Source organism: Portunus trituberculatus, chromosome 47 (assembly GCF_017591435.1).
Source record: "Portunus trituberculatus isolate SZX2019 chromosome 47, ASM1759143v1, whole genome shotgun sequence".
NCBI lineage: Eukaryota > Metazoa > Arthropoda > Malacostraca > Decapoda > Portunidae > Portunus > Portunus trituberculatus.
The window spans coordinates 34107906-34122906 of record NC_059301.1 but is presented as its reverse complement, the minus strand read 5'-3'; the positions used below and the strand labels follow the sequence as shown (position 1 = coordinate 34122906).

At 35.2% G+C, this 15001-nt stretch overlaps 1 protein-coding gene across 4 annotated transcripts in view; it reads left to right on the top strand.

Moving 5' to 3' along the window:
* Positions 1-14552, top strand: part of LOC123498121 — a 129944-nt gene extending 115392 nt beyond the window's left edge. For all 4 annotated transcript variants that reach the window (XM_045245289.1, XM_045245288.1, XM_045245286.1 and 1 more), the window contains exon 10: positions 14279-14552. In XM_045245289.1, the coding sequence (XP_045101224.1) occupies positions 14279-14342 (64 nt within the window). In that variant the 3' untranslated portion in view covers positions 14343-14552. The remainder of the gene's footprint in view (positions 1-14278) is intronic.
* Positions 14553-15001: the final 449 nt, after the last annotated feature.

Sequence of the window (15001 nt, the reverse complement as noted above, 5' to 3'; positions counted from 1 at the left end):
AGCAAGAAACGAATATGCTAAGGTGAGAAAAGAAGAAGAAAGGAACTATGAAAAGGACATTGTCGAAAAATGTAAGGAACAACCAAAATTGTTCTACAGATTCATAAATGGAAAAATAAGACAAAAAGAAACAATAGAAAGGTTAAAAGGAGAGAACAGAATGGTGGAACACCCAAAAAGTATGGCAAAACTGTTAAATAGTAAATTTCAGGAGGTCTTTACTAAGGAATCCAAATTTGAAAGACCACAGGGTAATAGAGAAACTGTCCATATGAAAGAGATTAAAGTAACCAAGCTTGTGAAATAAAAAAAGTTGATGACGGAATTAGATGAGGAGAAGGCAATGGGACCGGATGAAGTCTCAGGCAGAATACTGAAAGAATGTGGGGAAGAACTAGCAAGTCCTATATACATCATAAAATGCTCAATAGAAAATGGAACAGTGACAGTGGAGTGGAAAAGAGCTGAGGTGGTTCCCATATATAAGAGCGGAAGGAAGGAAGAACCTTTAAATTACAGACCGGTATCACTAACTAGTGTAATATGCAAGATGTGTGAAAAAGTAATAAAGAAGCAATGGATTGAGTTTCTTGAAGACAACAAAATATTATCAAATAGCCAATTTGGTTTTAGAAAAGGTTGGTCATGTGTGACAAAAATATTGAGTTTCTACTCTAGAATAGTTGATAAAGTACAAGAGAGAGAGGGATGGGTTGACTGTATTTATTTAGATCTAAAAAAGGCTTTTGATAAAGTGCCACATGAAAGATTACTATGGAAGTTAGAGGAGAAGGGTGGCTTAAAAGGAAGCACATTGAGATGGATGAAGAATTACTTAAGAGGGAGAGAAATAATTACGATAGTTAAAGATATGAAGTCCAAGTGGAGAACAGTAGACAGCGGAGTGCCACAGGGGTCAGTATTGGCACCAATACTTTTCTCATATATAAAATGACATGCCAGAGGAGTGAACAGCTACATAAATCTGTTTGCGGACGATGCGAAACTGTGCAGAGTCATTAAACAAAAAGAGGGTTGTGAAATACTACAGGAAGACTTAAACAAGATCTGGAAATGGAGTAAAAAATGGGAGATGAAATTCAATGTGGACAAAAGCCATGTCATGGAAATGGGAAAGAGTGAAAGATGACCAGTGGGAAACTATAAGATGGGAGATGGAGTAGAACTAGAAAAAGTAAAAAAGGAAAAGGACTTGGGAGTGACAATGGAAGAAAATAATCAACCGGTAAGCCATATTGATAGAATTTTCAGAGAGACGTATAATTTGCTAAGGAATATTGGAGTACCATTTCACTATATGGACAAGGAAATGATGAAGAAATTGATAAGTACTAAAATAAGACCTAGATTGGAATATGCAGGAGTTGTGTGGACTCCCATAAAAGAAACACATAAGAAAATTAGAGGGACTACGAAAAATGGCTACAAGAATGGTTCCAGAATTTAAAGGGATGACATATGAGGAGAGACTAAAGGCTATGGATCTACCAACCTTGGAGCAGAGAAGAGAGAGGATCTGATACAAGTTTATAAATTGATTAACGGAATGGATGAAGTGGATAATGAGAAACTGAACCTGAGAGAAGAATATGCCTTTAGAAGCACAAGATCGCATAGTAAGAAACTAAGGAAGGGACGATGTCTGAGAGATGTTAAAAATTTAGTTTCCAGCAAAGATGTGTTGAGACTTGGAACAGTTTGAGTGAGGAAGTGGTGTCAGCAAAGAGTGTACATAGTTGTAAAGAAAAATTGGATAAGTGTAGATATGGAGACAGGACCACACGAGCATAAAGCCCAGGCCCTATAAAACTACAACTAGGTAAATACACACACACACACACAACTAGGTAAACAATCAACCAGTATGCCATATTGATAGAATTTTTAGAGAAACATAATTTGCTAAGGAATATTGGAGTAGCATTTCACTACATGGACAAAGAAATGATGAAGAAATTCATAAGTACTATAATAAGACCCAGATTGGAATATGCAGGAGTAGTGTGGACCCCTCATAAAAAGAAACACATAAGGAAATTGGAGGCTACAAAAATAGCTACAAGAATGGTTCCAGAATTTGAAGGGATGACATATGAGGAGAGACTAAAGGCTATGGATCTACCAACCCTGGAATAAAGAAGGGAGAGAGGAGACCTGATACAAGTTTATAAATTGATCAACGGAATAGACCAAGTAGATAATGAGAAACTGATCCTGAGAGAAGAATATGACATCTGAAGCACAAGATCGCATAGTAAAAAGCTGAGAAAAGGAAGATGTCTGAGAGATATTAAAAAATATAGTTTCCCGCAGAGATGTATTGAGACGTGGAACAGTTTGGATGAAGCAGTGTCTGCAACAAGTGTGCATACTTTAAAGTAAGATTGGATAAGTGTAGATATGGAGACGGGGCCACACGAGCATAAAGCCCAGGCCCTGTAAAACTACAACTAGGTAAATACACACACACAGCAGACGCGGTCGAGGAAGGATGCACTGGCGCCATTCCGACAATCAGCTGATCTTCGCTACATACTTGTTGTACAGTATTTACAGTGGCATGGACAAGTAGTGTGGACTTGTTTTTCATGAAATCAATTATTAAAGAATCATGAGTAAAAAAGAGATTCCATCAAAATGCAGACACGAGACTAGGGAAAATGAAAGCTGATGATGACTATGTTTGTGAGGGATAGAGCGCATTCGAAGGCTTCGATACGGCGAATACTTCACTATTTAAGAGAGTGTTGAATATTGAATGTAAACTTGATAAATTGATAAAGGAGAGTATGGAAATGAAAGAGAATGAAGAATAGGAAAAAGAGTTTATAAAACTGAGAGAAAGGATGAAAAAAGTGTAAGAAAACGAAGCGAGGCTAAGAGCGGAAAAAGAAGAACTGAAAAAGGAAGTAGCTAACTACAAAAAGCAGATGGAAGGACTCGGTAAAGCCGAGAAAGAAAAAGAGAAGCTGAAAGATCTAGTAAACAAGAAAGAGTTTCAGAACGTGATTAAAAAAGAAGTACAAGCATGGAGAGTCCAAGATAAGAAAGATAAGGCTGATTTTCAGGAGGTGATTCAAGAACAACTAAAAGAAAAAGAAGAAAATATGACAAACAAAATTAAAGGAGTCCTCAAGACAAAAGAAAATCTGGTTAGAGAAATTGCAGAAAAAAAGAAGAGTGTAGTCGTATTTGGAATAAAAAAAAAATTTTAATATAGACCAAGAAGAGAAAAAGAAGAAATGAAATCAGTCAAAGACCTATTAAAAAATCTAAATGACGAAGATAGGCAGAACTTGGAAGAGGAAGTAGAAGAAATAAACAGAATGGGACCATATAAAAAAGGAAAAACGAGATCAATTAAAATACTACTAAAATCTCAAGCAGCAACAGAAGAAATATTTTATAGAACAACAAAACTTAGAGAAACAGAAGGCTGCAAGGATATCTATATAAAGAAAAATATAAATGAGGAAGAAAGGAAGAGATACAATGAACTGGCAACAGCAGTAAGGGAAAAAATAATGAAAGGTCAGAAGAGAAAAAAAAAGCATTTTTTTGGATAATTCTAGGAGACAGGATAAGGAAATGGTACATAAACGAGAAGGAAGAGAAAAAAGTAGAACAAGTTTAACTAAAAATGATAAAGGCAAGAGACTAAAAATGATGTATACGAACATAGACGGGTTTTATCAAGTAAGTTAGAATTAAGAGATTACATAATGAAAGAAAATCCAGATATTGTATGCCTGGCTGAAACAAAACTAAATGAGGTAATCAAAATAGACTTGGATAATTATAGGTATAATGTATGGAGAAGAGACAGAAGGGGTAAAGGAGGAGGAGTAGGAGTCATGATGACGTTAAGGAAGGAGAGATTGGAAAAGGTGGGAAAGCTGATGATGACTATGCTGATGTGGGTGAGCGTGTATTAAGGTTTTATACAAGATATATTACTAAAAAGAGTGTCAGTTATTGAATATAAAATAGATAAACTGATAAAGGAGAAGATGGAAATCAAAGAGAATGAAGAACAGGATAAAGAGTTTATAAAACTGAGAGAAAGGATAAAAAAAAGTGGAAGAAAACAAAGCTAGGCTAAGAGCGGAAAACGAAGAACTAAAAAAGGAAGTAGCTAACTACAAGAAGCAGATGGAAGAAGGACTCGGTAAAGCCGAGAAAAAAAAAGAGAAGCTGAAAGATCTAGTAAACAAGGAAGAGGAAAGAGTACAGAACGTGATTAAAAAAGAAGTACAAGCATGGCGAGTCCAAGATAAGAAAGATAAGGCTGATTTTCAGGAGGTGATTCAAGAACAACTTAAAGAAAAAGAAGAAAATATGACAAGCAAAATGATAGGAGTCCTCAAGACAAAAGAAAATCTAGTTAGAGAAATTGCAGAAAAAAAGAAGAGTGTAGTCATATTTGGAATAAAAGAAAAATATAAAATATAGACCAAAAGAGAAAAGAAGAAATGAAATCTGTCAAAGACCTACTGAAGAATCTAAACGACGAAGATAGGCAGAACTTGGAAGAGGAAGTAGAAGAAATAAACAGAATGGGACCATATCAAGAAGGAAAAACAAGACCAATTAAAATACTACTAAAATCACAAGCAGCAACAGAAGAAATATTATATAGAACAACAAAACTTAGAGAAACAAGGCTGCAAGGATATCTATATAAAGAAAAATAGAAATGAGGAAGAAAGGAAGAGATACAATGAACTGGCAGCAGCAGTAAGGGAAAAGAATAATGAAAGGTCAGAAGAGGAGAAGAAGGCATTTTTTTGGAGAATTCTAGGAGACAGGATAAGGAAATGGTATATAAACGAGAAGGAAGAGAAAAAAGTGTAACAAGTTTAACTAAAAATGATAAAGGCAAAAGACTAAAAATGATGTATACGAACATATACGGGGTTTTATCAAGTAAATTAGAATTAAGAGATTACATAAGGAAAAAAAATCCAGATATTGTATGCCTGGCTGAAAATAAAAGAGTTAATGAAGGAACTGGATGAAGAGAAGGCAATGGGACCGGATGAAGTCTCAAGCAGAATACTGAAAGAATATAGGGAAGAACTAGCAAGTCCTATATACAACATCATAAAATGCTCAATAGAAAATGGAACAGTGCCAGTAGAATGGATAAAGAGCTGAGGTGGTTCCCATATATAAGAGCGGAAGGAAAGAAGAACCTTTAAATTACAGACCGGTATCACTAACTAGTGTAAAATGCAAGATGTGAAAGAATAATAAAGAAACAATGGATCGAGTTTCCTGAAGACAACAAATTAATATCAAATAGCCAATTTGGTTTTAGAAAAGGACGGTCTTGTGTAACTAATTTATTGAGTTTCTATTCTAGAATAGTTGATAGAGTACAAGAGAGAGAGGATGGGTTGACTGCATCTATTTGGATTTAAAAAGGCGTTTGACAAAGTGCCACACGCAAGATTACTGTGGAAGTTAGAGGAGAAGGGTGGCTTAAAAGGAAGCACATTGAGATGGATAGAAAATTATTTGAAGGGGAGAGAAATAAGGACGGTAGTTAAAGATATGAAGTCCAAGTGGAGAGCAGTAGAAAGCGGAGTGCCACAGGGGTCAGTATTGGCACCAATACTTTTCCGCATTTATATTAACGACATGCCAGGAGTGAACAGCTACATAAATTTGTTTGCGGATGATGCGAAACTGTGCAGAGTTATAAAGCAAAAGGAGGATTGTGAAATACTGCAAGAAGACCTAAATAAGATCTGGGAATGGAGTAAGAAGTGGGAAATGGAATTCAGTATGAACAAAAGCCATGTCATGGAAATGGGAAAGAGTGAAAGACGACCTGTGGGAATCTATAAGATGGGAGATGGAGTAGATCTGGAGAAAGTAAAAAAGGAAAAGGACTTAGGAGTGACGATGGAAGAAAACAATCAACCAGTAAGCCATATTGATAGAATTTTTAGAGAAACATATAATTTGCTAAGGAATATTGGAGTAGCATTTCACTACATGGACAAAAAAATGATAAAGAAATTGATAAGTACTATAATAAGACCCAGATTGGAATATGCAGGAGTAGTGTGGACCCCTCATAAAAAGAAACACATAAGGAAATTGGAGAGGCTACAAAAAATGGCTACAAGAATGGTCCCCGAACTTGAAGGGATGACATATGAGGAGAGACTAAAGGCTATGGATCTACCAACCTTGGAACAAAGAAGGGAGAGAGGAGACCTGATACAAGTCTATAAATTGATCAACGGAATGGACCAAGTGTATAATGAGAAACTGATCTTGAGAGAAGAATATGACATCCGAAGCACAAGATCGCATAATAAAAAGCTGAGAAAGGGAAGATGTCTGAGAGATATTAAAAAATATAGTTTCCCACAGAGATGTATTGACAAAGAAATGATGAAGAAATTGATAAGTACTATAATAAGACTTAGATTGGAATATGCAGGAGTAGTGTGGACCCCTCATAAAAAGAAACACATAAGGAAGTTGGAGAGATTACAAAAAATGGCTACAAGAATGGTTCCAGAATTTGAAGGGATGATATGGATAAGGACTTATCTGGATTTAGAGATGAAAGAGGCAATATGAGGAGATTGATAAACGTGGAAAGAGAGATAAGGTACATGAAGGAAGTGATGTTGAGTTTAATGGACAAGCAGGACAGACTGATAACAGAAAACACGGAAGCTGAAATTGAGATTAGTCGAATGTGAGAAGGTCGGTGTAATCAATCAGGGATTAAAGGAATGAGTTATAGGATATAAAGAAACAAATTGATATACTAAAACCTACATGTTACGACTCAATGACTTCTTAAGGAACATACAGAAAAAAGTACAGGATGGGATTGAGGACAGAGTACAAATTGGGTTGGGCGAAAAAAAGCTGAAGGAATTACGAAATGCATCGAAACAAGAACAGGAAGAGGAAAAAATTTAATTTTCAGAGGTAGTAAAGAAACAAATTCAGGAAAACACAAAAGACACTGTTATACAAGTAATTAAGGAGAAAGAAGATCTAGTGAGAAACAGTGAATAAGAGGAAATGTTTCAGGATTTTTGGGATGAAGGAAAAAAAAAAAAAATCCAATCAAGTTCATGAGAAAACATGAAAGAAAATTGGCCAAAACTGTTATCAAACAGGTCCAGGACAGCACACAGGAGGTGGAGGAAGTAATTAGGTTCGGAAGATTTAGTGAAGGGGATTGGAGACCAATGAATGTGAGAATGAGATTGCAGGTGGCAGTGGAGGAACTTATAACAAGGAAAGGGAAGCTAGCTGATGATACTGAACATAAAGATATATGGATAAAAAAAATATATGAACCTAGAGGAGAGGGAAAAAGAGAAAGTCATAAGAAATGAGGCTAAGGAAAAAAACGAGAAAAGGATGGAGATTGAAAAAAAAAAATTCTGCTCGAGGGTTCTAGATATGAAACTAAAGAAGTGGTATCTATGGAAGAAGGAGATTGAGGAGGAGGCAAAAATTTAAGAGTGACATGCTAATATAGATGGGTTGTTATCCAGTGTATTGGAGGTTAGCAGTTATTTGAAAGAATAAAAAGCCAGATGTAAAATGCATCGTTTAAACTAAACTAAGAGCAGAGATCCATGTTAACTTTAAGGAGGAGGGATATAATAGCTGGAGAAGAGACAGGAAGGATAAAGGGGGAGGAGGATTGGTAATAATGGTTCATGATAATATGTGTGGAGGATATGCAATATGGTAAAGGCAAGGTGGAAGTAATGGGAGTAACAATCAAAACAGAGGAATTGAAATAAAAAATCATAGTTACATATGTGCCATCTAAGGCAAATATATAGGGAACTGAGGAACATAAAGATATGCAAAGCGAGATGATTAAGTGCTTAGATAATATGTTGAGAGATGGAAGAATACTTTTAGTTGGAGACTTTAACTGTAAAAAAATAAACTGGAGAGAGATGGAAGTAATGGATAATGCTGGACAGTGGAGCAAGGAGGTGTTACAGTTGACTATGGTAAATACAGTGGACCCGTAGGTGGAGGAGTCAACAAGGTACAGAGGGGAACATAAATCATCGTTGCTTGACCTAGTATTCACAAAGAAACCAGAGCCCCCTCCCAGCATACAATACCTCAGTCCAATGAAGAAGTGATCATGTGGCATTAGAGCAGGAAATACAGAAGGAGGATGGGATAAGTTACAGAGATGACTACAAAAAAAAAAAGAGATTAAATTATGCAAGAGCAGATTTTGAAAAAATAAGGAACTTTTTTGTTGATATTGAATAGACAAACATTATGTACGAAAGGACAATACAAGGAAAATATGAAATATTCTTACAGAAATATAATGAAGGAGTCAAGAAATGTGTACCTTTTTATAGAGTTAAGAAAAAAAACCAGACTTGGTACAATGTTAGATGCACAGAAGCAAAAAAGGCTAAAGATAAAACTTGGAAGAAACTCATAAAGCAGAGAAATGACAATAACAGATGGCATTATATGGATGCAAGAAATGAATATATTAGAGTAAGGAGAGAGGAAGAAAGAAACTTTAAGAAAGAAGTGGTGAGTAAAAGCAAAGACAAACCCAAGCTTTTCTACATATTCATAAATGGCAAAATGAAGGACAAGGAAACAATAGAAAAAATAATTAAAGGAGGAAAACATACCAAACAGAGAAGGAAATGTGTAAAGTAATGAATGAGATTTCACAGAACCTAATAGAATAATACATTGCCAAGGATTACAGGAGATTGCCATGCACAAAAAGGATATGGGAAGATTATTGGATAAGTTGGATGTCAGAAAAACAATGGGGCCAGATGGTGTATCAGGCTGGGTGTTAAAAGAATGTAAAGAGCAACTATTGGATCCAATTTGGGAAATAATTACAAGTTCAATAAATGAAGGGAAAGTTCCACTAGAATGGAAGAGAGCCAACATAATGCCATATTTAAAGGAGGAAAGACAACTGAACCACTAAACTACAGACCAGTGTCACTTACAAGTATTTTGGGTAAGTTGTGTGAAATAATTATCAAAGAAAAATGGGTTAAATTTCTTGAAGAGGAGCAAGTCATATCGAACAGATAATTTGTGTTAAGGACAGGGAGGTCATGTATATCAAACTTATTAAGCTTCTACTTGAGAGTTATTGCAGGACTTGAAAACAGATGGATGGGCAGACACAGTATACCTGGATATTAAAAAGGCTTTTGATAAAGTCCCTCATGGAAGACTATTTTGGAAACTAGAGAGCATAGGAGGACTGCGAGGAACTTTGCTAGAATGGACAAGAGATTATTTGAAGGATAGGAAAGTGAGAAATGTGATCAGGGATACATACTCATCTTAGGGTAAAGTAACTAGCGGAGTGCCACAATGGTTAGTGTAACCCCCTTTATGTTTCAGATTTGTATAAGCGACATTCACATTCAGATAAACAGTTACATAAATTTATTTGCTGATGATGCAAAGCTGCTAAGAGTTATCAAAACCAGAGGGGACTGTCTGCTGTTGCAGGAATATATAAACAAGATCTATGAATGGAGCAGGAAGTGAAGATTAGAATTTAATGACAAGAAATGTCACATAATGGAAATAGGAAAGAGTTAAATAAAACTATGAAACTATTTGATGGGAGAGGAACAAATTATGAACACTAAAGAGGAAAAAGATCTTGGAATGATCATACAGGAAAATCTGAGCCCTGAAAAACACATAAGCAAGATATTTGGATTATCATATAAAATGTTGACTAATATAAAGAGTGGCATTTCAATACATGGACAAAAATATGATGAAAAAAATCATCACAAGCATGATAGGTCTAAGGCTGGAATATGCAGCAGTGGTATGGTCTCCGAGGTCTAAAAAGGATATAAGAAAATTGGAAAGGATACAGATGATTGCTACATAGATGGTACTGGAATTAAAGGACCTAACATATGAAGAACGACTGAAGGAAATGGGACTGCCAGCCTTACAAGATAGAAGAAAACGTGGAGACCTAATAGCAATGTACAAGATAGTCAATGGCATTGAAAAGATAGACAAAGAAGACTTGGTGCTGTTGACAGAAGAAGATGGAAGGACAAGAGGACATGAAAAGAAGATAAGAAGATCAGGATGAGGCAATGTGTGAAGGATATTGGAAAATACAGTTTTCCACACAGAATGGTGGAAAAGTGGAATGCATTGGATAATAAATTTGTTACGGCACATAATGTCCCTAACTTTAAGAAAAAAATATATAAATGGAGACATGGAGACAGGACACTATTAGCCCCGCTCGAACCTTGTGCAAATCAACTAGGTAAATACACACACACACACACCAGTGTCACTTATAAGTGTCTTGGGGAAGTTATGTGAAATGATTATCAAAGAAAAATGGGTTAAATTTCTAGAAGAGGAGCAAGTCATATCGAATAGACAATTTGGGTTTAGGACAGGGCAGTCATGTGTATCAAACTTATTAAGCTTCTACTCGAGAGTTATTGCAGGACTTGAAAACAGAGATGGATGGGTAGACACAGTATACCTGGATATTAAAAAGGCATTTGATAAAGTCCCTCATGGAAGACTACTTTGGAGACTAGAGAACATTGGAGGACTGCGAGGAACTTTGCTCGAATGAACAAAAGATTATTTGAAGGATAGGGAAATGAGAACTGTGACCAGAGCTACGTACTCATCTTTCGGTAAAGTAAGTTGCGGAGTGCCACAAGGGTCAGTGTTAGCCCCCATTATGTTTCAGATTTATGTAAACGACATTCACATTGGGATAAGCAGTTATATAAATTTATTCGCTGATGATGCAAAGCTGCTAAGAGTTATCAAAACCAGAGAGGAATGTCTGCTGTTGCAGGAAAATATAAACAAGATATATGAGTGGAGCAAGAAGTGGAAATTGGAGTTTAATGCCAAGAAATGTCACATAATGGAACTAGGAAAGAGTAAGAGAAGACTGGTATGGAACTATTTCATGGGAGAGGAACAAATAATGAAGACTAAGAGGAAAAAGATCTTGGAGTGATCATACAGGAAAATCTGAGCCCTGAAAACACATAAGCAAGATATTTGGACTATCATATAAAATGTTGACTAATATAAGAGTGGCATTTCATTACATAGATAAAGATATGATGGAAATAAATCATCACAAGCATGATACGCCCAAGGTTGGAATATGCAGCAGTGGTATGGTCTCCGAGCTCTAAAAAGGATATAAGAAAATTGGAAAGGATACAGAAGATTGCTACAAAGATGGTGCCGGAACTAAAGGACATCACATATGAAGAACGACTGAAGGAAATGGGACTGCCAACCTTACAAGATAGAAGAGAACGCGGGGACCTAATAACAGTGTATAAGATAGTAAATGATATTGAAAAGATAGACAAAGAAGACCTGGTGCTGTTGACAGAAGAAGATGGAAGGACAAGAGGACATGAAAAGATCAGGATGAGGCAGTGTGTGAAGAATATTCGAAAATAGTTTTTCACACAGAACGGTGGAAAAATGGAATGCTTTGGATACTGTAGCTGTTATAGCACATAATTTGCATAACTTTAAGGAAAAATTTGATAAATGAAGATGTGGAAACAGAACACTATAAGCCCTGCTTGAACCCTGTACAATACGACTAAATAAATACTAGGTAAATACACACACACTTTGAGAAAGATATGGTGCAAAAAAGCAAAAGATGAACCCAAGCTTGTCTACAAATATATGAATGGTAAGATGAAGAAAAATTATTAAAGAAGAGAAGACATACCAAACAGCAGAGGAAATGTGTGAAATAATGAATGAGATCTTCAAAACTATGTTCACTGAAGAAGAGGTTTTTGTGGAATCAAATAGGACATTGCATCATCGAGGATTGCATGAAATTATAGTGCACAAAGAAGATATTTTAAAATTACTAGATAATTTGGACGTCTGAAAAGCAATGGGGCCGGATGGTGTATCAGGCAGGGCACTAAAAGAATTCAAAGAGCAGCTGTTAGATCCAATTTGGGAAATGATTGCAAGTTCATTAAAAGAAGGGAGAGTACCACTAAAATGGAAGAGAGCATTAAATTACAGATTGGTGTCACTTACGAGTGTTTTAGGGAAGTTATGTGAAATAGTTATCAAAGAAAAATGGGTTAAATATCTGGAAGAAGAAAGTGATATCGAACAGACAATTTGGGTTCAGGACAGGAAGGTCATGTGTGTTGAACTTATTAAGTTTCTACTCAGGAGTAATAGAAGGACTGGAGAGCAGAGATGGATGGGTGGATATGGTATACCTGGACATAAAAAGGGCTTTTGATAAAGTCCTTCATGGCAGACTACTTTGGAAGTTAGAGAGCATAAGAGGACTGAGAGGAATTTTGTTGGATTGGATAAGTGATAACTTGAAGGACAGAGAGATGAGAACTGTGATCAGAGATACATACTCATCTTGAGGTAAAGTAAGAAGTGGAGAACCACAAGGGTCAGTGTTAGCTCCCATTATTTTCCAGGTATATGTAAACGACATTCAAAATGGGGTAAACAGTTAAATTAATTTGTTTGCTGATGATGCAAAATTGCTAAGAATAATCAAAACCCAAGAGGACTGTTTGCTGCTGCACTAACTAACATCAGAGTGGCAATTAATTGTATGGATAAGAAAGGGTATGATGAAAAGATCATAACCACTGTGATAAGACCTAGACTACTATATGCAGCAGTGGTATAGTCACCATAAAGGCAGAAAGCTATCAAGAAACCAGAAAGAATCCAAAGGATTTCTACAAAGATGGTCCCAGAAGCAAAGGATTTTTCCTATGAAGGAAGACTGAAAAAAAAATGGAAGTACTCTATGACCCTGTACATATATTTGGGTTGGATATTTCATGCTCATACACCACCATGTCCATCATATATGTTTTTTAGGCATGTTTAGAATATTCTATAAGACTCTTATGGCACCTGGCCGCTCCTACAATGATTGTAGTTATTAGTCGCTCGAAGGCGAGGGTGTCTCTCATCAGTGCATGGTCGGTACAACTTGTAATTTCCACTTGCACCGTTTGTTTAGACATTGTAAGGCAAAAGAGTCAGGTTAAATAGGTTGGATTGTGGCTTGCAAGGTGTGAAATAATGGGCGAGATACTCAATAGATCCTCCTCCCATCGCAGTCACATGGACACTGAAATGGAAGGGGAGAGGGTGTGTTCCTGTGTACGCCATAGTACTAAGTTGCCAGCGCCCACCTTTCCTTACCAAAGAAACCACTTTTCATGGCTTTTTCCGTGCTTATTATCATCATTTATGGTACAGAGAGTGGGGAGGGGGGAAGCCCTGGGCTGCGGTGGGCATGGCAGGGGCCCTTTAAAGTTTAAATACCTCACGTATTTTAGCGTATTTCCCCAAAATACTCCATCACTATGTTGTCATATGTTTGGGGATGCTCTGGTGGTGTTTTGGGGATTTTCGATATTTTTCAGATTTTTCGATACCATGGATACCGGACAGTCCCCTTGAAAAATAGTGTACCAAGGAGGAATTTATTCATCTTTTTGCACAAGTTAAAACAAGAATGAATTTAATTTTTAAATGAATGGATCAAAGTTGAATTCTGACAGTTTAGTTTATAGTAATTAAAAAAAAATTTCAGTTTTTCTTCTTTTAAGACACTACAAAGATTTTGAATGATTTTTACTATACCTGTATGTTTCCTTTTATAAAATATCAAAACAAGGGCTAAACATGTTTTTGGAGCAGCATCCCAAATTCCCAACTAGTATTAGCTACAAACTGCCACTGCTGAGGAACATTAAGAACCTCAGTTTTCCACATAGGACAGTGGATATCTGGAATAGATTGAGTGAAGGGATTGTAGCAGCAGAAAGTGTGCTCAAATTTAAGGAAAAGTTGGATAAATGTAGATATGGAAACAGGTCACACTATATATATATATATATATATATATATATATATATATATATATATATATATATATATATATATATATATATATGAGCCCTGCTCGAACCCTGTGATATACAATTAAGTAAATACAGCTAGGTAATTACACACACATAGCCTCTGCTGGAAAGGATCAGTCTCATGACTACATTACTACACCCTAGAAGCTTGGGCATACATATGAGAAAAAATTTCTGCTATAATAGAATTAATTTAATGCTTTCAGATTATTTGTGAAAGATTTTAGATACTTTAACACAGGCATGTGATAACAATGTTTCCATTGGTACAGAAACATCAGTGATCGAGATGAGAAAAGAAAGAGGCAAGATGAGAATGAAAGGAGAGATCCATGAAAGCAATAAAAAATCTTGACATGGAAAATTAAGAAGATACTACAAAGGGAAGGAAGAAGTAAATCTCCATTACCTGAGAAAAATGGTATTCTTGTTGTATTTTAGTAGTTCAAGTACAAAAAGGTAAGAAATCAACAGAAAATAATATTATTTTGTAAAACAGTTCATGTTCATTTATTACATATAGAATGAACAGAGAAGAGATGAATAAAGAGATTAGTAAAATTATGAACAAACCTTTTTCTAAGTTTTCATCCTGGAAAATGAGTAGAAAATGCCAGATAGGGAACAAATTTTTAGACTAAAAGCTAATGAGAGACTGATAGAATTCCAGATAAAGGAGATAGTGTAACATAAGATTCATAGGCTGAAATAATTAGTCAGCATAACCAGAATAGATAATATATATATATATATATATATATATATATATATATATATATATATATATATATATATATATATATATATATATATATATATATATATATATATATATATATATATATATATATATATATATATATATATATATATATATATATATATATATATATATATATATATATATATATATATATATATATATATATATATATATATATATATATATATATATATATATATATATATATATATATATATATATATATATATAT